We start from the raw sequence: 25,434 nt of genomic DNA, 5'->3' as shown, positions 1-25,434 counted from the left end.
GTAAATACCACAATACTGATTTGGGGAAACATAGAATACATTTAGCATCTAATTTAAAGGCATCAACTCCACATTATAATAAAATTTTTTTTACATTTATTTATTTTTGAGAAACAGAGAGAGATAGAGCACAGTGGGGGAGGGGCAGAGATAGAAGGAGACACAGAATCCGAAGCAGGCTCCAGGCTCCGAGCTGTCAGCACAGAGCCCGATGAGATTCAGGGCTTGAACTCACAAACTGCAAGATCATGACCTAAGCTGAAGTCAGATGCTTAACCGACTGAGCCACCCAGGTGCCCCAATATTATCTTAGAGATGATTGGGGCACCTGGGTGTTTCACTTGGTTAAGCATCCGACTTCAGCTTAGGTCATGATCTCACAGTTGGTGGGCTTAAGGACCACATCGGGTTCTGCGCTGATAACTCAGAGCCTGGAGCCTGCTTCAGATTCTGTGTTTCCCTTGCTCTCTCCCCCTCACCCCTTGTGCACACACACTCTCTCTCTCTGAAAAAGAAATAAACATTAAAAAAAAAGACTGACAATTTCCGGTTACAAAGGAAGGTTCTCATTTATTTTCAACATATCTTTTCAATTATTTATGTTAAATGTGAACCCCCAATTTAGAAGCATAAGTGGCCAATCTATTGCATTATCAGATCATAGAATCCTCCAGCTCAGGATTGGAAAAGACCTTGACTATTATGTATGTCAACAACTCGTCCAATTATATTATCCCCTGTATTCTATTAATTCCAGGGCCAACAGCTTACTTTTGAAAGGAGCTAATAATAGAACCTCTTACCTCCTAGGCAATCCATTTTCCATTAGAACAACTTCAACAACTCAAAACCTTGCTTTTTTCTACTCATCAAACCACAGTTTCATTCACACCTTTGGGCCATGATGAATGAGACTAATTCTTCTAATGACAACTCTCCTTTCCTTAAATATTTGGATAGAGTTTCTATATGACAGAAACCTTATTTTATGTGGGTTAAATATGCTAAATTATTTAAATTCTTATTTGAACACTATCAATCCTTCATTCTCCCATTCAATATTCAGTTCTCTAATTTTTAGAGATACATCCTTGTAAGTGGACACTAATAAGCATAGTTAGAAATTCATTTCGGGGGTGCATGGGTGGCTCATTTGATTAAGCATCTGGCTTCTTCTGGGATCATGATCTTCTGTTTCGTGAGTTCCAGCCCTGCATCAGGCTCTCTGCTGTCAGCACAGAGCCTGCTTCGGATCTTCTGTCTCCCTCTCTCTCTGCCCCTCCACTGCTTGTGCACAATAGTGCACTCTCTCTCCTCTCTCTCTCAAAAATAAACATTAAAAATTATTTTAAAAATTCATTTGCACTCTTAAGTACTATCAAGCACACAGATTGCAGAAGACATTATAGTAGGCATACAGCATCAGATGCTTACATTTGTTAACATGTTAACAATCACAATTATAATACTGGTGATGTCAACAAATACTTGTTCACTATACTACTTTATAGTTGAAAAAAAACTTTACTTATTTTGTTATATTTTCTCAGAATTTGTGTGAAGTAAAGAAGACAAGTCTTTTTAATTTAAATTTTACTTTAAAAACTATAGATATTGTGACTGGCCCGAGATGAATAACAAATAGTTCCAGGAATGTTATTCAGGCTAACACCAAAGATCGGGTCTTCTCTGCTACAGAGATCAATTACTTTTATCTTTCATAAAAATAATTTTTGATTCCTAAGTAGTAAAGGGGGAAAATATCTCTCACAAATCTCTATTATTTTAGAAAGCACGTGCTATTAATTAAAATCGGGGGAAACTGAGACCGTGATCTTAACAGAGGCTGCAATTCAGTTTTTTTTTACATTAGAAAAAGAATCTCATGGGGCACCTGACTGGCTCAACTGATTGAGGGTCTCTGGATTTCACTCTGAATTTCAGCTCAGGTCATGATCCCAGGGTGGTGGGAGGGATCCCCACTTCAGGCTCTGCCAACATGGGATATTTCTCTCTCTCTCTCTCTCTCTCTCTGCCCCTCCCCTGCTCAAACACTTTCTCTCTCAAAATAAATTAAAAACATTTTGAAAAGTAAAAGAATCTCACAAATGTCACAAGGCAGGAACACACACACACACTCTCTCTCTCTCTCTCTCTCTCTCTCTCTCTAACAAAAGAAATGAACGAAACCCAAGGCAGAAAGAGCTTGCCAGCAGAAAGGTAAAGAAAATCTGCATCATACATTAAGATTTTTTTCATGAAATTAGACGAAACTAAGATTTAATAGAGTTCAACTGATATTTTAAAAATTCTCAAAATTGACGCACTGCAAAGACTAAGAAAACTAAGCACTGATCAAAGAAAATTTTAAACGTTCTTGTTCAAATAAAACCAATAAAAGGAATAACCTCACCTGAACAAGGGAGTCTTCCTCTTTACAAAAACCTGAATCTTCCTGAATCAAAAGAGGCTCGCTTTTCCCACAGCTTTCTCCGCTGATAAGCGTGTCGGCATAGTTGGGCTGGGGGAAGATCACGTGACTCTCCCTGGAGTCCGCCCTGACCGAAACCTCCCGGGAGTAGGTCTGCAGAAAAGCGCGCACTCCGTCCACGCCCACAAAGCTCGAGGCGGGCACGCCAGCCAATCCAACCCCCGTAGCCTGGAGTAGACGGGACGAATGCCAGCGCCTCAGCCTGAGTCCCAGCAGCACGATCACAAAGGCAAGGAAGACGCAGGAGACTGCGGCCACCGCCACCACCAGGTACAGCGTGAGATCCGAATCATCAGGGTCGGCCGAGGGCCTGATGCTGCCCAGGTCAGTCAGGACGTCTGGAATGCTGTCGGCCACCGCCACCGTGAGCGTGACGGTGGCCGAGAGAGGGGGTTGGCCGTGGTCTTGCACTGCCACCACTAGGCTCTGCTTGAGCGCATCTCTGTCCTGCAGGGCCCGCGCTGTGCGCACCTCGCCCGTGTGCAGCCCCACCGCGAAAAGCCCTGGCTCGCTGGCCTTGAGCAGGCGGTAGGACAACCAGGCGTTCTGGCCAGAGTCTCTATCCACCGCCACCACCTTGGTTACCAGGTAGCCGGGCTCTGCCGATCGGGGTGCCAGCTCCACGCCTGTGGAACCGTCGGTGGGGAGGGCGGGGTACAGGATCTCTGGCGTGTTGTCATTCTGGTCAAGAATGAATATACTCAAGGACACGTTGCTGCTAAGCGGTGGGTCTCCGCTGTCCTGCGCAGTCACTCTCAGTTGCAGGTCACGGAATTGCTCATAGTCGAAGGAATGCAAGGCATACAGGACACCGGTGTCAGAGTTGATGGACACATAGGAGGATAGGGGTGCCCCCCGGAGCGTGTCTTCAGACAGGGAGTAAGTGACTTGGGCATTCTCATGGCTGTCCGGGTCATGTGCAGTCACAGAGAAGATGGAGGCACCTCTGGGGTTGTTTTCAGGGATGTAGACAGAATAGGAGGAGTGGGGGAAGGCAGGTGGGTTGTCGTTGATATCTGCCACATTTAGGTAAATAAGTGTTTCTGTAGACAGAGGTGGAATTCCTTTGTCTGTGACTGTTACAGTGATGTTGTACAAGGATACCTGTTCTCGATCTAGTACTGTATTGGTCACTAATCGATAATAATTGTCTACTGATTTTTCCAGTTCAAATGGCATACTTCTTGAGATGGAGCATGTTACCAGGCCATTCAGTCCAGAGTCTCTATCATATACTTGAAAAAGAGCGATTACTGTTCCTGGAGGCATACTTTCAGCAACTGATCTGCTTCCAGATGTAACTACCACTTCTGGTACATTATCATTTACATCTAAGATAGTTATTAAGACTTTTGCTCTGTCAAGTAGACCTGGCCTATCTCTGGCTTCAACATCCAGTTCATAAAAGCTTGAATCCTCATAGTCTAAATTTGCAGAGATGGAGATTTCTCCAGTGAAAACATTCAAGCAGAAAATCTTGGAGATCTTTTCTGTTACCCTCAGGAAGGAATACATTACTTCCGCGTGGACTCCTTCATCCTGGTCAGTAGCATTTACCGACAACACTGGTGTGCCTACTGGCAGGTTTTCAGGAACACTTACACGATAGACAGGCTGAGTAAATACTGGAGCGTTGTCATTCACATCTAGGACAGTTACCAGAATTCGAGCAGTGCCTGAGCGGACAGGTTCACCGCCATCCACAGCAGTAAGGATGAGGTGGTGAACGGCATCTCCCTCCCGATCCAGGGCATGCTCAAGCACCAGCTCCGGGTATTTGGGCCTATCACCTTCACTCTGCACGTCCACTGAGAAGTGACTATTCTTGCTGAGTTCGAAGCCTTGAAGAGAGTTCATTCCCACATCCAGGTCATAGACTTCCATTAGTGGAAAACGAGAGGATGGGGGTGCATTTTCCAGAATTTTCACTTCTAATTCTTCCCTAAAGAATCGGGGTGTGTTGTCATTAATGTCCAGTATTTCCACTTCTATGGGATAAAGATTCAGTTTATCCTCAATGAGGATGTTAAAACTCACCAGACACTGCGCGGTCTGGGCACAGAGCTCCTCCCGGTCTATTCTGTCTGCGGTGACCAAGTTGCCGCTTCGCAGGTTCAGAGAAAAGAGCTGCATCCTATCTCTGGAGACGATGCGGACTCCACGCTCCCCCAGCTCCTGGAGCTCTAGCCCCAGATCGTCAGCGATGTTTCCTACGAAGGAACCTTTGTCCAGCTCTTCAGGAATGGAATAACGGATCTGCCTGGCCCCGAGCCCCCCCAGAATCCCCAGCAGAATAATGAGTACCACTAATCCGCTCTGGTGCCGGCGCTTTTGCAGAGCTGCCATGACCGGCTCCTTAAGGACTTCCTGGGGATTGTGAGTAGAGGGAGCAGGTTCACAATCACTTTTTTGTGCTTCTCTGAATTAGAAGCCAAGGTCCGTAAACAAGTAGAGGTCAGATGCGAAGCGTTTTAGATTAGAATTTCTGCGCAGCTGGAGAGCTATGGTGTCTGATCTGCTTTGTGCTGGAGGATATTACTTCAGTTGTCATTACTTTCCTTGCCGGGATTAGTGAACAGCGACGCTTAGAGTCCTAACTTAATACTGCACCGTTTTTGTGAAACCATCATGCAAAGAATCTTATTTCTGCTAAATCTGCTTAGATGTCACTCATATTTCCCTCCCCAAGAAGAATAAAAGTGCATATTTTGAATAGTTTTATATATTCCCGGGAATTTACTACTCATTTTTTGGGGGGCCATGAGCTCTTACGGCCTTGGAGAAAAGAAATAAGATTATGCTTTTCTGTAAATTTGAATTCTATTCCACCATCATTTATATTTGTTCCATTGTCATTTTTTTAATGTTTCACATTTTTATTTAAATTCTAGTTAGTTAAGATATAGTGTAATACTAGTTTCAGGATAGATTTTAGTGATTCACCACTTACATGTAACACCCAGGGCTCATCACAAGTGCCGTCCTTAATATCTAGCACCCATTTAGCCCATCCCCCCCCCCACTTCCCCTCCAGCAACCCTCAGTTTCTTCTCTATAGTTAAGAGTCTCTTTTATTTGTCCCATTTTCAATAAGGGCACCAACAACTACACATTTGGAACCAATTCACCTACTGCCAGTTACAAGTATTGCCACGTTTAGATGTCATCTATTTTATTAACACATAGATTAATAAATGCTCTAGCATAAGCAATATTTCTGTATAATTTTAAAATCATGAAAAGGGGGGCAGTTGGCTAGCTCAATCAGAGTAGCCTGTGACTCTTGATATCCAAGTCATGAATTTGAGCCCCATGTTGGGTGTAGGGATTACTTAAATGAATAAAAAAAACTGTAAAAATAAAATAAAAACATAAAAAGGAAGTGAAAATATATTGTCTACAATGAGAAAACTTGTATTAATATATTATATACAAAACATAGTTTAGGACTGACTGCATTGAAACTAAGTAAACCACTTAAGTGCCTACATTTGTGTTTAATTATATAAGGTTTCCCAATGACAGGGTGATGCTAATATATCAAAAATGTTTCATGATATGTAATTTTAGATTTAACAAAAATGTCAAGACATCACAAGGCCACTTTATATGAAAGACTGCAACACAGATAAATGAACAAAAAAATTCTAACACCCCTCACACACAAACGATGCCCAGAAAAATCAATAAAACACAATAAAATCAGGGTATAGTTAGCCTGTATACTTTTTATCTATAACCTAATTATACTTATAGAAATAAAAGATTTTGATGTAACTCACCTGTTGCAAATTGACTGAATTAGAAGTCGTTTTGCGATTATCATTATTGGCACTTTCAAACCAAGAGGCTTCATTACATAGAAGATCTTGTGATGGACCATTTTCAGGCTTTATACTGAGAAATTTAAACTCAGTCTCTGAGGAATGTGAGGCAGCACATAGATTGTAAGAATAAGGCAAAGTCCCTTCGCTAAAGTTGGGAATAACCCCAGATCCAGTCTTGGAGCAGACATCAGTCTTAAAGCAGCTCCAGGAGGAAGGGCGGGAGGAGCGTTGCAGGCTCAGCGCAACCGCTAGAATCACTGCTAGGAGAAACAGCACTGAGATCAAGGCCAAGGCCACCACCAGGTAAAACTGCAGCTCAGCCTGGGGGTCAGAGGGCTCCGGGCGGTCGCTGACTTCCGGCAGCGCCTCTTGTAGGCTGTCTGCGAAAACCAGGAGCAGCGTGACAGTTGCGGAAAGGGGCGGCTGTCCTCCATCCCGCACCGCAACCAGCAGGCGCTGGCGGGCCGCGTCCCTGTCGCCCAAAGCACGCGCAGTGCGCACCTCGCCCGTGCGCAGCCCCAGGCTGAAGAGTCCGGGCTCGCTGGCCTGCAGCACGTGGTACGACAACCACGCATTGTGTCCCGAGTCGGCGTCCACCGCCACCACCTTGGTGACCAGGTAGCCTGGCTGCGCGGCGCGCGGCACCGTGTCGAAGAGCGCCGAGCCGTCGGGCCCCAGCGCCGGGTACAGCACCCTAGGCGCGTTGTCGTTGCGGTCGCCCACCAACACGCGCAGGCTCACGTTGGCGCTGAGCGCGGGCGAGCCCTGGTCGCGGGCCTGCACCGTCAGCTCGAAGGCGCGCAGCTGCTCGTGGTCGAAGGCGCGCTGCGCGAACACCACGCCGCTCTGCGCGCTCACGGACACGTAGGACGCCAGCGCCCGCGGCTCCAGGTCGCTGGCCACGATGGAGTAGGAGACGCGGCCGTTGGGTCCCAGGTCGGGGTCGGAAGCGCTGACTTGGAAAATAGAAGCTCCGGGCGGGTTGTTTTCTGCCACGTGGACCACGTAAGAGCCCTGGTGGAAAACAGGAGCATTGTCATTGACATCAGCAATGTTCAAGATGACACTTCTGTTGGAGGAGAGGGCTGGCCTTCCCCTGTCGGTGACTGTGATGGTAATGTTGTATTCCGGAGTCTGCTCTCGATCTAGGGCTCCATCTGTGACCAACTTGTATGTGTTTTTTGTATCTTGAACTATTTTAAATGGGAACTTTCCTTTTAGTTGGCAGAAAACTTCCCCATTAAATCCAGAATCGAGGTCATAGGTTTTGATCAGGGCAACAACAGTCCCCAACTCAGCATCTTCTAGAATATGTTTAGATTCAGAATCCAGGGTTATCTCTGGTGTATTGTCGTTTTCATCCAAAATATCTATTTGTACTTTACAGTGTGCTGTGTGATGTCCACCATCCTTTGCTTCCACCCCAATTGTGTAGCTCGCTCTCTCTTCAAAGTCCAGTCCTCCGCCAGTGGTGAGTTCCCCTGTTGTACTGTCCAGTTTGAACAGCTGTCTCACTGCCCTACCAATGTTGATGAAAGTGTAGGTGATCACAGCATTGACCCCTTCATCCAAGTCAGTGGCCATCACTCTTAGTACAGAGGAGCCCACAGGCAGGTTCTCTGGAACACTGACCCTGTAAATGTCCTGGGTGAACACTGGTGCATTATCATTTGCATCTGCCACAACCACCATGATCTGGGTAGTGCAGCTTCTGGCTGGGTCACCCCCATCCACAGCCGTGAGGACCAGGTGGTGGCGTGACTGCTCTTCCCTGTCCAGGGGAGTCTTCACTACCAGTTCTGGGTACCTACTGCCATCTGGGTTCTCCTTCTGGATCAAAGAGAAGTGTGGGTTGGGACTGAGATAGTACTGCTGCAGGGAATTGACACCTACATCTGAATCTTGCGCGGGTTCCAGGGCAAAGGAGGCTCCAGTTACGGCCAGTTCACTGATTTCCAATTCAGTGATATTTTGGCTAAAGGTTGGTGGATTGTCATTGACATCCTGAATTACCACACTTACATGAAAGAAGTTCAAAGGCTTTTCGGCCACCAATTCGAATTCTAGAACACATGTCGACTTCTCACCACAAATCTGCTCTCGGTCTATACGGTCACTAACAAGTAAGTCCCCATTCTCGGTACTCACTGTAAACAGTTTCTTCTGTGCACTAACACGCAGGTTTCGAGCAGGCAAATCTCCAACGCCAACCCCCAGATCCTTGGCGAGGTTTCCCACAAGCGAGCCCCTGGCCAGCTCCTCCGGAATAGTATAGAGGATTTGCTCCGAGATCACCGGGCAGAACAAAGACAGCAAAGAGAGAAACAGCATTTGTCTCCGCCCAGCCGGGCCCTTCAATCCCAAGTGATCGTTCATCCCGCTTTCAGCGCCTTTGCCTTTCTGACTCTGAAGAGCTATGGTCGCTAAATCATCCCAAGAATTCTCCGAGTAGGAGCAACTCCTTGATTTGTCTTGGCAGGCGGGTTCTAACAAATATCTTAGCGTCACAGAGCCAGAGGCAGAGTGTCCAATTCTCGCGGTTCCGCGGTGGGCTGGCGATTCCTTTGCGCCAGAAGCTGATACTTCGCTCAGTACTAGCCAACAGCGGCACCCCGCGTCTGGGCTGCAGAACTGCAGTAGTGGTTACTACATCAGCTCCAAGTAAGGAGTGGGTTAGAAGAAAATTCTACTGTGTCCTGATACAGATGCTCATTTTTCTCATTTTACAAGGATTTTAACATTTTAAATATTCACTATATCTTTGGTCTGGCTGTGATTTTATTTGAACCTGAGCTTTATCCATCTAAATCAAGTCATTTTTACTCCTCAAAGAGCAGAGGTAACTTGCTGAAGACATTGGCATCGTAGTGCTTTTCATTTCCATTTTCATAAAATGGCTATAATAACATCTTCCTTGTGTTACTTAGTAAAATTGAAGACCAAAGCAAATAATATGTAGAAAATGACACAAATGAAAGTAGTGGTGGTGCAGCAGAAAGTGTAATATGAAAATTCTTGAAATATCAGCTTGATATGTATTGTTACTACTCCACTCTATTTTCTTTTTTTCTAACTTAAAAATGTTACAAATATCAGAGCTTTTAGTTTTATCTTGTGTTTCACTTCCTTCTATATTATCATTGTCACCTTACCCCCCAAATAATTGATATGTAAGCAAAGAGACTGATTATTCTTATAAAACAGGAGTATGGTAAGAAGCAAGAAGAAATTCCTTGTTAGTTTCCAAGTGTCTACTTTCAAATGACTAGGATTCAAAAACTATTCCTCTGATTTTATTTTTCCACACTACTTTACCATTGTCTCTAATGGTACTGTTTCTTCTCAAGTAACATAGCAATGGTGAGTTATTCGAATTTGGGGAGTGAAGTATGAGTCCTTATAATCACATATTCTAAAGAAAGTAATCTATGTCGTCCACTTTTTTTGGTCCCAACGTTACTATCAGATCATCCCAACCCTTTGTTACTGACATTCTTGCCTTTAAATAAGCATGTCAATTTTATGTTTCTGATAGGTCTTACAGGTTTAATTCCATTTCCAAACTAGAAATCTTCATAAAGAAACTTTTTTAACCTACACAATACGTTGTCACTCTAAAACTTAGTGGATGTATAGCAGTGCTGAACTCATAGTGGAATAGCATTAGACATCTTAAACTGTTCATTGTATTCAGGATTCTAGACAGAAACTCATGGACATCTCTACTTCATACAAACATAAAAAACAGATTCGAGACTTTGCTCCAAAACATGACTGAACAATATGGTGTGAACACTTAAATTAGTATAGGACAGTTATCTTTTCAGAGCACATGTGAAACTAAAGATTCAAATATTTCAAAGAATATGGAGTATACACAGTATATACACTCAGAGTGTTGGACCAAGCGTTTCATTATATAAAGTCTATTGAAGTTTATAGAGGTTTACTCAGGACACATATCCAAAGTCTATAACATCTTCATTAAAATATAATGAAAAGAAAAAATAATATTTATTATAAAATATAATGAAAAAATGAGTTTTCTTGTAAGAGTGAATGGTATCAGTCTCCATCCTCCATCATATGGATTCTTGTTACTCTTTGGATGTATTCGCTGTTCAGTGAATCTGCACATTTTACACTGTTACCAGAATTGTCCAGATAAAAATTAATTAGATGCCCTTCAAATAAATATTTAAAAAATAAAAATTAAGTAGTCATAGGTTCCCACATGTAACAATAAACCATTTGTTTGGTCAGGTAATGTAGCCTACTATCCCATTTGTAATATTTTATTGCCATTTCCCCTATTTATTCATACTTTGCAGCTGATAAATTACAGTATTTGAAAAATTTAAAGAGAAGCATCTGAAAATCATCTTCATTAAATCAGATATCAAAAATGAAAAGGGTAGTTCTTTTTAAAAAATTTTTTGTTTAATGTTTATTCATTTTTGAGAGAGACTGAGATAGAGTGGATGGGACAGAGACAGTGAGAGGGAAACACAGAATCTGAAGCAGGTTTCAGGCTCTGAGCTGTCAGCACAGAGCCAGATGTGCGGCTTGAACTCATGAACTGGGAGATCATGACCTGAGCTGAAGTTGGAAGCTTAATCAACTGAGCCACCCAGGTGCCCCAAAAGGGTAGTTCTTCTTAAGCAACACACACTCATGAATTTTAATACCCAATGAAATACCCATATTTCATTAAGAAGGATTATTAATTTAAGATGAGCCTGTGAATTTCAAAATTTTAAACAATTTTTATGTTGAATTGATTTTCCAAGTACAAATCTTAGAGTCTGGGGTGCCTGGGTGGCTCAGTCAGTTAAGTGTCTGACTCTTGATTTTGGCTCAGGTCATGATCTCACAGTCATGAGATCAAGCCCAGCATGTCTGGCTCCATGCTGGGCATGAAGCCTGCTTAATATTCTCTCCTCCTCTCCCTCTACCCTTCCCCTGCTCATGCTCTCTCTCTCGCTCGCTCAAAAAATAATAAATAATTTTAAAAACCACAAATCTTAGAGTGTAGTAATAAAGCAGAATTGTACTGACACTTGAATAAATGCAAACATTCAAGTAGATATTGATTCTAAAAAGTGAAGAGGTTAGCTGTAACCACATGATTCCAGGTGTAATGGCATATTAATGGTGTATTTAATGAATGTAGCAAAATATAATTCTTTGGAGATTTTAAACTGCATCAGAAAATGAAGTTCTAAGGCTCTTTCTCACTGATTTTTTCTCTCAACAAATACACATGTCCAGTAATTACATAGATTAACCCAAAGTTTCCAGACTTGAGAACGCCACAGACTATAAATTTAATGTTTTTTATTTTTTTCATGTAGTTTACTATATTCCTCCACTGATTTATGAAAATACTGTAAATTATTTCCTTATACAAACAGTATACTAAAACTTCAATGCTGTACACTATTCTTCCAAAACATATTCACCATTGGTGTTTACACTAATGTTCAAAAGAGAACATTACATGTAACAATTTGGACTAATCAAACAACTCTTCTATTAACATAATAACAATTCTGGGGCAGCTGGGTGGCTTAGTTGGTTCAGTATTTGACTCTTGACTTTGTCTCTGGTCATGGTCTCATAGTTTGTGAGTTAGAGCCCTGCATCGGGCTCTGCACTGAAAGCATGGAGCCTGCTTGGGATTCTCTCTATCCCTCTCCTCTGCACCTCCCCTCCTCTCAAAATAAATAAACATTAAAAAAACATAACAGTTGTATAAGAAAGTCTTTGGGTAAAGCGATCATGTTTCATTTATTTTAAGACTATGGATATCAGCTAGATTGTCTAGAAATTTCATGTATTGAAAAAAAAGACATTAAACCCAAAATATAATTTGAAAACAAATGAAGAGAGCATCATCAAATTAAATCAAGTCAATCTCTAAATAAAACATACACTGATTATTTATATAATTAACCAACTTTGAATATGGCAGACAAATGATTGAGGAAACAAATGAAAAAAATGCTACAAGCAATGATACTGGAAAAAAAAAAAAAAAAACCCTCACCTGTACAACTCCCAGCTCTTCGTTTACATTTATCTTCTCAGGTATCAGAGGAGGCTCGCTTTTCCCACAGCTCTCCTGACTGATGAGTGTGTCTGCATAGTTGGGCTGGGGGAAGATCATGTGACTATTCCGGGAGTCTGCTGTGAGGGAGACCTCATGGGAATAAGTCTGCAGGAAAGCTCGCACCCCGTCCACACCCACAAAATGCGAGGTGGGCATGCCAGCCAACCTGCTTCCTGATGCCTGGAGCTGACTTGAAGAGTGCCAGCGTCTCAGCCTGAGTGCCAGTAGCACGATGACAAAGGCGAGGAAGACACAGGAGACTATAGCCACTGCCACCACAAGGTACAGTGTGAGACTGGAGTCGTCAGCATAGGATGAGGGCTTGAGGCTGTCCAGGTCAGCCAGGACATCTGGGATACTGTCAGCTACAGCCACAGTGAGTGTGACAGTAACTGAAAGAGGGGGCTGGCCATGATCCTGGACCACCACCACTAAGCTCTGCTTGAGCGCGTCTCTGTCCAGCAGGGCCCGTGCAGTGCGCACCTCACCCGTGTGTAGCCCCACCGTGAAAAGTCCTGGCTCGCTGACCTTGAGCAGATGGTAGGACAGCCAGGCATTCTGGCCAGAGTCTCTGTCCACCGCCACCACCTTGGTCACTAGGTATCCGGGCTCTGCGGATCGGGGAGCCAGCTCCACACTAGTGGAGCCATCAGTGGGAATGCTGGGGTACAGGATTTCAGGGGCATTGTCATTCTGATCCAGCACAAACAGGCTCAGTGACATGTTGCTACTAAGTGGAGGGTCTCCACTGTCACTGGCCATTACCCACAGCTGCAGATCTTTAACTTGTTCATAGTCAAAAGAGCCCAGAGCATACAGGATGCCTGTATTGGAGTTGATGAAGACATAGGTAGACAGAGACATTCCTTGAAACATATCCTCAGCCAGAGAGTAAGTGATCTTGGCGTTGTTGCCACTGTCGGGGTCGTGTGCAGTCACAGATAAAATTGAGATGCCTCTGGGATTGTTTTCCAGGATGTAGGTGGAGTATGAGGTGTGAGGGAAGACAGGAGGGTTGTCATTGATGTCTGCCACATTCAGGGAGATGTGGCTTTCTGTAGACAGGGGTGGGTTTCCACTGTCAATGACAGTTATTGTGATGTTATAATCTGAGATCTCTTCTCTGTCCAGGGCTTTCGTTGTCAATAAGTGATAATAATTATCAACTGACTTTTCCAATTTAAAGGGCAAGTTCCTGGGGATAGAACACACAATCTCACCATTCTCTCCAGAATCACCATCATGTACACTAAACAGTGCAATTACAGTTCCAGGAGGACAGTCTTCAGAGACGGAACTAGCAAGGGATGTGAGGATCACTTCTGGGACATTGTCATTCACATCCTGTACTGTCACCAATACCTTAGCACTGGCAAGAAGAGCACCTCCATCCTGAGCTACCACTTCCATGAGGTAGAATCTGGATTCTTCATAATCCAGTGATTGCAGAGTTGAGATTTCACCCAGGCTGGAATCAAGTTGGAAAGTCTCTGAAATCTTATCTTCTTCATTGCGAAAAGAGTATGTTAATTCCCCGTTTACTCCCTCATCTGGATCCGTGGCGGTTAGTGTAAGCAGCCGAGAGCCTACAGGTATGTTCTCTGGAACAGTCACTCTGTACTCAGATTGAGTGAAGAGAGGTGCATTATCATTTGCGTCGAGGACCACCACGTGTATGTGCATACTACTAGAGAGTATGGGGTCTCCACCATCTAAAGCTGTGAGAAGAAGGTCGTGGACAGCTACTTTCTCGCGGTCCAAGGGCCGTTCCAGTACCAGCTCCGGATATTTTTGTCCATCAGTTCCGCTTTTCTGCTCCAGAGAGAAGTGCATATTGGGGCTGAGCTTATAACTCTGGAGAGAGTTCATACTCACATCCCCGTCTCGAGCGAAAGGAAGCGCTAACCGAGTTCCCGTAGCCGCATTTTCATTAACTTTTACTTTTACTTCCTCATCCCGGAAACGTGGAAAGTTATCATTAATATCTATTATTTCTATTTCTACTCCATAAATTTTCATGTTATTCTCAAGCAAGATGTTAAAACTCACCACACACCGTGCGCTCTGAGCACAGAGCTCCTCCCGGTCTATCCTGCCTGCGGTGACCAAACTGCCGCTTCGCGGGTTCAGAGAAAAGAGCCGCGTCCTACCTCTGGAGACGATGCGGACGCCACGCTCCGCCAGCTCCCGGGGCTCCAGACCCAGGTCCTTGGCGATGCTGCCCACGAAGGAGCCTTTGTCCAGCTCCTCCAGCACCGAGTAGCGGATCGGCCCGGCTCCAGCTCTCCATAACGTCTCCAGGAGCAGGAGGAGCAGGAGCGGCTCTATGCAGCCCCAACCCCTCAGTGTATCCGCCATTTCCTTCTCTCCGACCAGTTTCCTTAGTCCTAATTCCAGCCTGATGTATCCTTATTTCTTTCAAGTCAAAGGAAACACATTACTTGACAGAAACGCGAGGCTTTTCCCCAAATTTCTCTGGTCTGTGTTTGTTTAGGGCGGAAGGAGCAGAGTCAGGTCGCCGTCAGCGGGCAGCTTTTCCACTTTGGTGAACAGCGACGCTCAGAGTCCTAACCAGTTACTACACCAATTCTGTTTTTATTTCATAAATGTTTAATTATATCTTATTTCTAATAATTTTGCTGTATTATTGCTTAATACATTTTGAATTATTATTTTGAAGAATTATTGCTTAACCTATTGACAAGTGACATTACTCATATTTAAGATTTAATTCTGAAATATCAAAGGACTTCCACAAACCTTGAGATCAATATAATTATTACATTTTTATTTCTTTAGAAGTTTTATTTAACGTGCCATTGAGTCTATGTCCTTTATTTACCTCTTACCTAAACTGAGTCCATTAAATTAGGACATTAGAATTCTTAATTTTGTAGGCTTTAAAATTTCATCTTTTTATTAGGATATATTTATGAAAACATACCTACTATGGATAAGAATGTCCAGGAAACAAACCTAGCTCTCATCGCACCATTGCATAAAGGCCTACTGATTCAAGCAAATTGTATTAGATGTTGTAAACAGAATATAAAGGGTCCATTTTGCTACTTGAGGTCTTTAAGAAAGTTCCCAGACTTTCACACTAAGAGTTTGGCAACTCCACTATATCAGACTAAGAGTCTGAGTTGGGTTAACTACACATTATTTATATTTCCCTATTATCATGTCTAAATTGGAGTTATGGCATTTTACACTGACAGACTCTTGGGGAAGTCAGTGTAGTGACTGAAGAAAAGGGCTTTCGTTCATCACCTAGGCAGAAAAGCATGTCCAGATCCTTAGTGAGCAGGCAAGTGCCCTTTCTATGCTGAGACGGATATTAAATGCTATCACCTTTACATGGTAGCAGGAAAAAAAGCCTCACGATTGAAAACAAAGGGACATTTCAGAGAGTCCACTGAGAAAAGCAATTTTTTCCCTAATGACACCTCCATGGGAAAAGAAACAACACGAAGAGATTTTATATCTATAATTAGAAAATTCAAAAAAGAAAGTTTTAGGTAAACAATGTGAGTATAATTTGCAAAATTTTTCTCATTGTACAATTTTTCACAAAAGCAATTTGTTATATGCATGAGAGAGAACGATTTCTCCCACTTATTAAATACATTCTTTTTTAAAGTTTATTTATTTATGAGAGAGGTAGAGCATGAGTAGGGAAATGCAGAGAAAGAGAGAATCCCAAGAAGGCTCCACACTGACAGGGCTCAATCTCATGAATCATGAGATCATGACCTGAGCCAAAATCAAGAGTCAGACACTGACTGACTGAGCCACCCAGGCACCCCCATAAACACACTCTTAATAACAGATACTACAGGCCTCAAATGTTGCTTATCCTTTTTTTTTTTTTTATTTTTTTTTTTTTATTTTTGGGACAGAGAGAGACAGAGCATGAACGGGGGAGGGGCAGAGAGAGAGGGAGACACAGAATCGGAAACAGGCTCCAGGCTCCGAGCCATCAGCCCAGAGCCTGACGTGGGGCTCGAACTCACGGACCGCGAGATCGTGACCTGGCTGAAGTCGGACGCTTAACCGACTGCGCCACCCAGGCGCCCCTGCTTATCCTTTAAAAACAGATCTGAGATCTCAAGACATTAAGCTTGAAAAGATACTTAGAAGGGAGGTCTACAATTCAGTCCTACCCATGCCCTGCTGTTGACAAGCCATGACACTGGGTAAAATTTTTTTTGGTTCCCAGTTTTCCCAAACGAGGAACATGGAAAGCTCTCTTTACTCTGAAGTGCTATAATTCTAAGAGGAAGTAAAACTAAAATCTGAGTAATAAAGATCTGTAGGGTAAAAGGAATAGCTTAAGATCCCAGTAGTAATGAAATTTCAGAGGAAAGTAATATAAAGATGAAGCAGAAATTATTTCGTGTAGTAAAGGCTTGTAATTATGGACAAATAAATCTCACACATCAGAGAGAAAACCTATGTTAAAAATTTGTTTAGATAAGATTAAGATAACTAAGCAGAAAACTGCCTAAATTGAACCCACAAGGCAAAATATGAAATAGTGATTTCTACGCCAGTAAGGTGATTTGTTAACAAACATTGAAACCCAAAGTGAAAACTAGCGAAGTAAATTAAAACTCACCTTTAGAATAGTATCTGATGCAAATGGGACCCCAGCGCCTTCATGATTTGTATTTGGTAACCAACCGGCATCTTCACAGAGGAGATCCTGAGAGGGAGTCACTTCCGGGGTGACATTAAGAAAATTAAACTCTGTCTTAGCTAACTGTGAAGCAACGCACAGATTGTAGGAATAAGGCAAAGTCCCCTCACTGTAATCGGGGAGAACCCCAGGTCCAGATTTGGAACGGAGGCCTGACTGAAAGCAGCCCCAGGCAGCAGGGCTGGGGGAGCCGCGCAGGCGCAGAGCCACCGCCAGAATCACCGCAAGGAGGAAGAGCACCGAGACCAAGGCCAAAGCCACCACCAGGTAAAACTGCAGCTCGGCCTGGGGGTCAGAGGGCTCCGGGCGGTCGCTGACGTCCGGCAGTACTTCTTGCAGGCTGTCGGCGAAAACCAGGTGCAGCGTGGCGGTGGCAGAGAGGGGCGGCTGTCCCCCGTCCCGCACGGCGACCAGCAGGCGCTGGCGGGCCGCGTCCCTGTCGCCCAAAGCACGCGCAGTGCGCACCTCGCCCGTGCGCAGCCCCAGGCTGAAGAGTCCGGGCTCGCTGGCCTGCAGCACGTGGTACGACAGCCACGCATTGTGTCCCGAGTCGGCGTCCACCGCCACCACCTTGGTGACCAGGTAGCCGGGCTGCGCGGCGCGCGGCACCGTGTCGAAGAGCGCCGAGCCGTCGGGCCCCAGCGCCGGGTACAGCACCCTAGGCGCGTTGTCGTTGCGGTCGCCCACCAACACGCGCAGGCTCACGTTGGCGCTGAGCGCGGGCGAGCCCTGGTCGCGGGCCTGCACCGTCAGCTCGAAGGCGCGCAGCTGCTCGTGGTCGAAGGCGCGCTGCGCAAACACCACGCCGCTCTGCGCGCTCACGGACACGTAGGACGCCAGCGCCCGCGGCTCCAGGTCGCTGGCCACGATGGAGTAGGAGACGTGGCCGTTGGGTCCCAGGTCGGGGTCGGAGGCGCTGACTTGGGCGATGGAGGCTCCTGGAGGGTTGTTCTCGGCAATGTGAACCAAATAGAAAACCTGTTCGAAAACTGGCGCGTTGTCGTTGACATCTGCGATGTGCAGAGTGATGTTTATACTAGAGGAGAGGGGCGGCTTACCTCTGTCGGTGGCCATTATAGTGATGTTATATTCTGGATTCTCCTCCCGGTCCAGGGGCCCGTCTGTCACTAGCTTGTAATAGTTCTTGGAGTAAGATTTCAATATAAACGCGGCCTTTCCCAAGATGCGGCAGTAAACTTCTCCATTTTCTCCAGAGTCTCTATCTCTTGTTTTTATCAAGGCGATCACAGTTCCTGGTGGTGAATCTTCTGGTAGTGGAGTAAATACCGAAGTAATAACCATTTCAGGTGCACAATCATTCTCATCGAGAATTTCAACTTGGATACTGCAATAGGCTGCTAGATCTCCATGATCTTTTGCTTCTACACTGAGAGTGTAACTATTAGCAATTTCAAAATCAAAATTATCCTTTGTTGTGATTTCACCTGTTCTTTTATCTAAGTTAAAAAACTGTTCCACTAGTTCATCCACATGATGAAAGGAGTAGGTGATTTCTGCGTTGACGCCCTCATCCTGATCAGTGGCCGTTACTTGAAGCACGGAGAAGCCCAGAGGTACACCTTCCTGCAGGCTGACCTTGTACACGTCCTGGATGAAAACTGGGGCATTATCGTTGGCATCGGTCACTTGGATTTGGATCTGAGCGGTGCCGCTTTGGGGTGGGTCTCCACCATCCACAGCTGTTAGAACCAATTGATGGAGATTCTGTTCTTCTCTGTCTAGTGAATGTTTCAGAACCAACTCAGGATATTTACGTCCATCTGGAGCCTGTTTCTCTATGAGATCAAAGTGTTCATTGTCATTAAGATGGTATCTTTGCAGTGAATTTGGGCCAGCATCTGAATCCAGGGCCGGGTCTAGTGGAAATGTTTTACCTGGCTTAGTGGATTCTCCAATTTTTAAATCAATATTATTCTGTTTGAATAGCGGGGTATTGTCATTTATATCCTGTACTATTACTGCTACATGGAAAATATTTAGTGGGTTTTCAGCGACAGTATCGAAATCCAGAATACACAGAGGCTTCTTTCCGCATATCTGCTCTCGGTCTATTCTGTCACTCACAAGTAAGTCCCCACTCTCAGGGTTTACAGTGAAATATTCTTTCTCCGCACTAACCCGCAGCTTCCGGGCTGGCAAATCCCGGACACTGAGCCCCAGATCCTTGGCGAGGTTTCCTACCACCGAGTTTTTGGCCAGCTCTTCGGGAATTGAATAGCGGATTTGATCTGGAAGAGCCCCGCGGAACAAAGACAGCAGGAAGGGCAACAATACCTGCCGCCACCGCGCTGGGCTGCTCCTTTCTGCGCTCGGCCTCGGCCTCATCCTGTCTCCCTTCACGGTGGCTCTGCTTTTTGGATGGGAGGAGAATTAAGCCCTCTGTGGATGGCAAAATCCCGGGTAGGGTCGCTTTTCCTGCTTTTGTTTTCTGTATCCGAATCAGTACTGGTGTCCTCTATGTGGCTGGTTTGAGCAGGAAGTTACCCTCTAAGAGACTCCCAAATGCTTTTTCTCTCACTTTTTTGACCTACAGCGACACCCAGAGGTTTTCCCGTGGAAATGCACCAAATGCTTATAAACGTTTTGCGAACCTTTCTTTTTTGAATCTACAGTTGTTTTTAAATAGATATATATTCATGTAGCTCCAAAATTGAAGAGGTACATAACGCATATTCTCTCCCTGTCTTGTTTCAATAACACATTTATCCCGAGAGAAATAAGTATTACGTTTTTGTGTGTATCATTCCAGAGATGTTTTGTGTAGTGCAGCAAATTTTTATAAATGTTCTCCTGCACGTTAATACATAAATGTAAGTATACAATATACCATATTCTGCATCTTTCTTTTTTCATTCATTGTATCTTGAAATCATTTCATATAAGTACATAGCTTTCCAATTTATTTCTTACAGTTATGTAGTAATCCATCATATGGTTGTACAATAATTTACTTAATCAGAAATATTTTCTAAAAGAAACCCAGTGCCCAAACAAAAATATTTTTTTCTGTGTGATATTAGGGTGTTAATTATCTACTGCTCTCCTAGGCATTTAAAATATGTATCACTCTGATTCTGGAATGTATTCCTAATGCCAACCTCCAAAAATGCTTGACAGTTTCAGGCCAATTGGTATTTCCAAATTTTCTTTTAAGCTTCAGTATTTTAAATAATCTCAGACAAATAATCTCTCCTCAGATAAGCTTCAATATTTTACATAATCTCCCCTCAGAATCTTGCTCAATATTATTTCCTCTCTCCTTTCCCCATGCCAGACAATTGTATCACATGACATTCTGTTTATTCTATGTATTGCAACACAGTTTCCCATGAAGGCAAAAGCATTTAGAAACTAAATGCAGGGTGCTTGTGTGGCTCAGTCCAAAAAGCATGTGACTCTTGATCTTGGGGTCATGAGTTTGAGCCCCATGTTGGGTGTAGAGATTACTTAAACTAAAAAGAAAATTGTTTTAGGGGCGCCTGGGTGGCTCGGTCGGTTAGGCGTCCGACTTCAGCTCAGGTCATGATCTCACAGACTGTGAGTTCGAGCCCCGCGTCAGGCTCTGGGCTGATGGCTCAGAGCCTGGAGCCTGCTTCCGATTCCGTGTCTCCCTCTCTGTCTGCCCCTCCCCCGTTCATGCTCTGTCTCTCTCTGTCTCAAAAATAAAAAAACGTAAAAAAAAAAAAAAAGAAAATTGTTTTAAATAAGTAAATTCTTTTTTAAAAACTAAAATGCCCTTTCTTCAATTGAATTGAGGCATAGTTCACAGTTTACTGCTACAGTTCCCAGCTATGAAAGAGCACTAATTTGTGTTGCCCTACACACTCTTGAATTCTTAATTATCTCATGGAACTAAATAAAGGCACATTTAACAAAAGTGTTGCATATCCCTTGAACACAAAATATTTCCCCCATATCAGATCATCCCAGAGCCATCTCAGAGCTACCTGAGAGCAATTTTCAGGAACAGGGATGAGGCCTACTTACTAAGTAGCATAAATCATATCAGTTCAGAATCTAAGTTACCCAATCTCCACAAGTGACTCTCATGATGAAAAAGGAGAGATTTTGAAAGGTATGTTTTCCTTAGAAATTGAAAAGGGTCTCATTGTGATGCCATAATAGGAAATTTATAAATTATTAAAATTATTCCTTCAACCTACTTAAAGATGAGTGAACTAAAATGTGCAATATTTTTCGTAATCCCAGAAGTGAGCCAAAGGAATCACACATAGTCACTACTGGTGTATCTCACAAACTGCAATAACAAAATATTTGAAATATACCAATCCTAATGAGAGCTATCCTTGTTAAAATTAGATCTAAAAGCTAATATTTTGGGGAAGGGGAAAAAATAGTTACAAACAGAGAGGGAAGGAGGCACACCATAAGAGACTCTTAAATACAGAGAATAAACTGAGGGTTGATGGGGGGGTGAGGGAGAGGGGAAAATGGGTGATGGGCATTGAGAAGGGCACTTGTTGGGATGAGCACTGGGTGTTGTACATAAGCGGTGAATCATGGAAATCTACCCCAAAAACCAAGAGCACTCTGTACACACTGTATGTTAGCTAATTTGATAATAAATTATATTAAATAAATAAATAAAGGTTAATATTTTCTCCAATATTTATAAATTGCCACTGTTTGTTTAATTATAATGGAAAATACCCTTTCAAGGAAAAACAAACTTCAAGCAAAGTGTAAAAAAGAGGACAGTTAAAAATACTCAGTCTTCTATTAAAGAGAGATGGTTAGAGATATATAGTTAAGAAATTGTTGTTGAAACTGTAACTACATGAAGACTAAAAATGATAAATAATAAACAGCTTTTAGGAGTACTAACTGCTATTGATTATTCTTGAGGAATCATCTGCTCCTCCCCTTTAAAGTAATAGAATACTAAAAAAAAAAATGCCTTTACTTCATCAATTACCTACCTTATACAGTTGGAGACACTTATATAGCTCTTTGCCTATGTTTTGGTGTGGCAAGATTGACTCACCTGATGAGAACCAGGGTCTCCTTTTGTTTCAAGTAAATCCTGAGTTATGAGAAGAGGCTCGCTTTTCCCACAGCTCTCCTGGCTGAGGAGCGTGTCGGCATAGTTGGGCTGGGGGAAGATCACATGACTCTCCCTGGAGTCTGCCCTGAGGGAGACCTCCTGGGAATAGGTCTGCAGGAAAGCTCGCACCCCATCCATGCCCACAAAGTGCGAGGCTGGCACTCCAGCCAATCCGACCCCCGCAGCCTGGAGCTGACGCGAAGTGTGCCAGCGCCTCAGCCTGAGCGCCAGCAGAACAATGACAAAGGCAAGGAAGACACAGGAAACTGTGGCCACCGCCACCACCAGGTACAGCGTGAGGCTAGAGTCATCAGCATAGGCTGAGGGCTTGAGGCTGCTCAGGTCAGCCAGGACTTCTGGAATGCTTTCAGCCACCGCCACTGTGAGTGTGACAGTGGCTGAGAGAGGGGGTTGGCCGTGGTCCTGCACCGCCACCACCAGACTCTGCTTGAGCGCATCTCTGTCCAGCAGGGCCCGTGCAGTGCGCACCTCGCCCGTGTGCAGCCCCACCGTGAAGAGCCCTGGCTCGCTGGCCTTGAGTAGACGGTAGGACAGCCAGGCGTTCTGGCCAGAGTCTCTGTCCACTGCCACCACCTTGGTCACCAGGTAGCCAGGCTCTGCTGATCGGGGTGCCAGCTCCACGCCTATGGAACCGTCAGTGGGGAGAGCAGGGTACAGGATTTCAGGGGAATTGTCGTTCTGATCCAGAACAAAAATACTCAAGGACACATTGCTGCTGAGTGGAGGGTCCCCACTGTCGCTGGCTGTCACTAGTAGTTGCAGGTCTCTAACCTGCTCATAGTCAAAGGAGCACAATGCATACAGGACACCAGTATCAGAGTTGATGGAAACATAGAAGGAGAGAGGCATCCCGTGCAGTGTGTCCTCAGCTAAGGAGTAAGTTACTCTGGCATTCTCAATGCTGTCAGGGTCCTGGGCAGACATGGATAAAATGGAAGCTCCTCTAGGGTTGTTTTCAGGAATGTAGGCAGAGTAGGAAGCATGAGGGAAAGTAGGTGGGTTGTCGTTGATGTCTGCCACATGCAATGAGATGTGAGTTTCTGTAGACAGTGGTGGAGTTCCATGATCAGTGGAAGTTACTGTGATGTTATATTCTGAGACTTCTTCCCTATCCAGTGTTCTTTGTGTCGACAGACGATGATAATTTCCATAGGTCTTTTCAAGTGTGAATGGCAGATTATCCAGAATAGAACATGTGACAAGGCCATTCTCTCCTGAATCACTGTCATGCACATTGAAAAGTGCAATTACTGTACCTGGGGAAGAAGTTTCTTGGATAGAGCTGGTGAGAGATGTAACTGTGACTTCTGGAGCATTGTCATTTACATCCAGAACTGTCACCAGAACTTTACTTCTGGCTCGGAGACCAGGTCCATCATGGGCTTCTACATCTATATCATAGAATCCAGAGTCTTCATAATCTAGATCCCCCACTATTGTTATGTCCCCAGTCAAAGAATTCAACTGGAATAGTTGGGACATTTTATCACTCACTTTGCGGAAAGAATATGTTACTTCTCCATTGGCTCCTTCATCTGGATCAGTGGCCTTTACAGTGAGTAGCCAGTAGCCCACTGGCACATTCTCCGGAACATTCACGTGGTACTCTGGCTGAGTAAATACAGGAGCATTGTCGTTGGTATCCATAAGAGTTACATGAATCTTGACAGTGCCAGAGCGAACCAGGTCGCCTCCATCAAAGGCGGTGAGGAGGAGGTGGTGAACCGCCTCTTCTTCTCTATCTAGGGCAAGCTCCAGCACCAGCTCAGGGTACTTAATGCCATCCACTCCACTTTGCACGTCTAGGGAGAAGTGAACATTTGAACTGAGCTGGTAACCCTGCAGGGAGTTGACCCCTACATCTGGATCAAAAGCTTCAGGAAGAGGAAATCTTGTCCCAGGATTTTCATTTTCAGCGACTTTTATTTCCCTTTGCTCTATCCCAAAGTTGGGTGCATTATCATTAACATCGATTATTTCCACTTCTACTCCAAAAATCTTCACTTTGTCCTCCAGAAGAATCTCCAGGCTTACTACACACTTTGGAGATCTCTCACAGAGCTCTTCCCGGTCTATCTTACCCGCGGTGACCAAGCTGCCACTTCGAGGGTTCAGAGCAAAGAGATGCGTCCTACCTCTGGAGATGATGCGGACTCCCCGCTCTGACAGTTCCCGGGGCTCCAGTCCCAGGTCCTTGGCGATGTTGCCCACATAAGAGCCTTTGTCCAGCTCCTCAGGCACCGAGTATCGTATCTGTTCCGCCTGTATTTCCCACAGAGCCCCCAGGAGAACGCAGATCCTGACCAGCCGGCTGCAGTCTGGCCGATAAGGAGGAGCCGCCATTGCAGCCCCGCTGCGGAATAGCTTGCACTTGGGTGCTCCCTTAGTGGAGGTCAGAGGAGCCCCAGAATCTTCAGGGTCCAAGATTATGTGCTTTCACCGTTGGATGATGGAGTTCTGGGGTCCAGTCTGAAGCTTCCCAAAGCCACAGGGCTAGTGCTTTGTGATGCAGAAATCTTGTGGTTTGGATTAAATTCCTTGTTGTCTTTTTCCCCTGACTGGTGAACAGCGACACTCAGAGTCCTAACCTGTTACTGCAATCTATTCTTGGTAAAGAAAAGATGTTTATACCATTTCTTTTCCATAATTTATTTCTCCCCAAAAGAATAAAATTCAAGCTCCCGTTATTTTATTTGTAATAAAAATCCAGGCATGACCCAAATGTTACTGTACAATAAGCCCTCTAAAGTAATTTGTTTTTAAAGAAAATATGGTGATTTTTTCTAACAATTTTTTCTCTTCTAAGTTTTTCCATTATTTATTTTCATAGCCCATTTTCAGTACAGTGCATTGTGTGAGTGACACATTTATCCTTTACAGGAACAAGGATTAACTTGAAGAATGAAAGAATAGGTGAAAAAACAGTGTCAGGTCAGGGAAGTTGGAGGTCTGAGCTCTAGTCCCTTCCTATCCAGAAACAAGTTCCCTCACATGAGTTGACCCTTTAAAATATGGGCAACTTTTCAATTCTTTTGTAAAAAACATCTACTGTTCAAGAGCTAGTCTTACCCCTGAGCAAATGGGGTTGCCAAATATGATAATAGGTTTGGGAAGGTAATTGGTTTATTAATTTTGTATAAAGAAAATTTTAGACCACAGCTATGTTTGTGACTATCATGTTCACAGTCTGTCCTC

The 25,434-nt window shown here is 44.2% G+C and overlaps 2 protein-coding genes and 1 long non-coding RNA gene across 9 annotated transcripts in view; 1 reads left to right on the top strand and 2 right to left on the bottom strand.

The window, feature by feature from the left end:
* LOC122219239 (protocadherin gamma-C5) overlaps positions 1–19,816 on the bottom strand; it is a 136,924-nt gene extending 117,108 nt beyond the window's left edge. Inside the window, exons 1-3 of one of the 7 annotated variants that reach the window (XM_042937447.1) lie at positions 17,052–19,816; positions 12,368–14,242; positions 2,414–4,858 (exon numbers count right to left, since the gene is read on the bottom strand). In XM_042937447.1, the coding sequence (XP_042793381.1) occupies positions 2,414–4,858; positions 12,368–14,242; positions 17,052–19,478 (6,747 nt within the window). In that variant the 5' untranslated portion in view covers positions 19,479–19,816. Of the gene's footprint in view, positions 1–2,413; positions 5,267–6,273; positions 8,698–12,367; positions 14,243–17,051 lie in introns of those variants that run through there. The other 6 variants (XM_042937450.1, XM_042937449.1, XM_042937566.1 and 3 more) reach the window with 6 other exon arrangements.
* LOC122219388 lies at positions 7,167–9,413 on the top strand. Its single transcript, XR_006202356.1, has 3 exons — positions 7,167–7,323; positions 7,706–7,789; positions 8,500–9,413. It is a non-coding gene; the product is annotated as an uncharacterized LOC122219388 (long non-coding RNA).
* A 2,065-nt stretch (positions 19,817–21,881) lies between the features above and the next one.
* LOC122200462 (protocadherin gamma-A4-like) lies at positions 21,882–24,827 on the bottom strand. The gene has a single exon (XM_042906088.1). It carries the CDS (start codon positions 24,580–24,582, stop codon positions 22,129–22,131), a length of 2,454 nt encoding a protein of 817 aa, XP_042762022.1. The 5' UTR covers positions 24,583–24,827; the 3' UTR covers positions 21,882–22,128.
* Positions 24,828–25,434: the final 607 nt, after the last annotated feature.

Source organism: Panthera leo, chromosome A1 (genome assembly GCF_018350215.1).
Source record: "Panthera leo isolate Ple1 chromosome A1, P.leo_Ple1_pat1.1, whole genome shotgun sequence".
NCBI classification, from domain to species: Eukaryota; Metazoa; Chordata; class Mammalia; order Carnivora; family Felidae; genus Panthera; species Panthera leo.
This window is presented reverse-complemented; position numbering and strand designations above follow the sequence as displayed.

What these genes read in the sequence shown, in the direction of transcription:
- LOC122200462 (XM_042906088.1), bottom strand. Translation starts at nt 24,582, where the DNA reads ATGGCGGCTCCTCCTTATCGGCCAGACTGCAGCCGGCTGGTCAGGATC.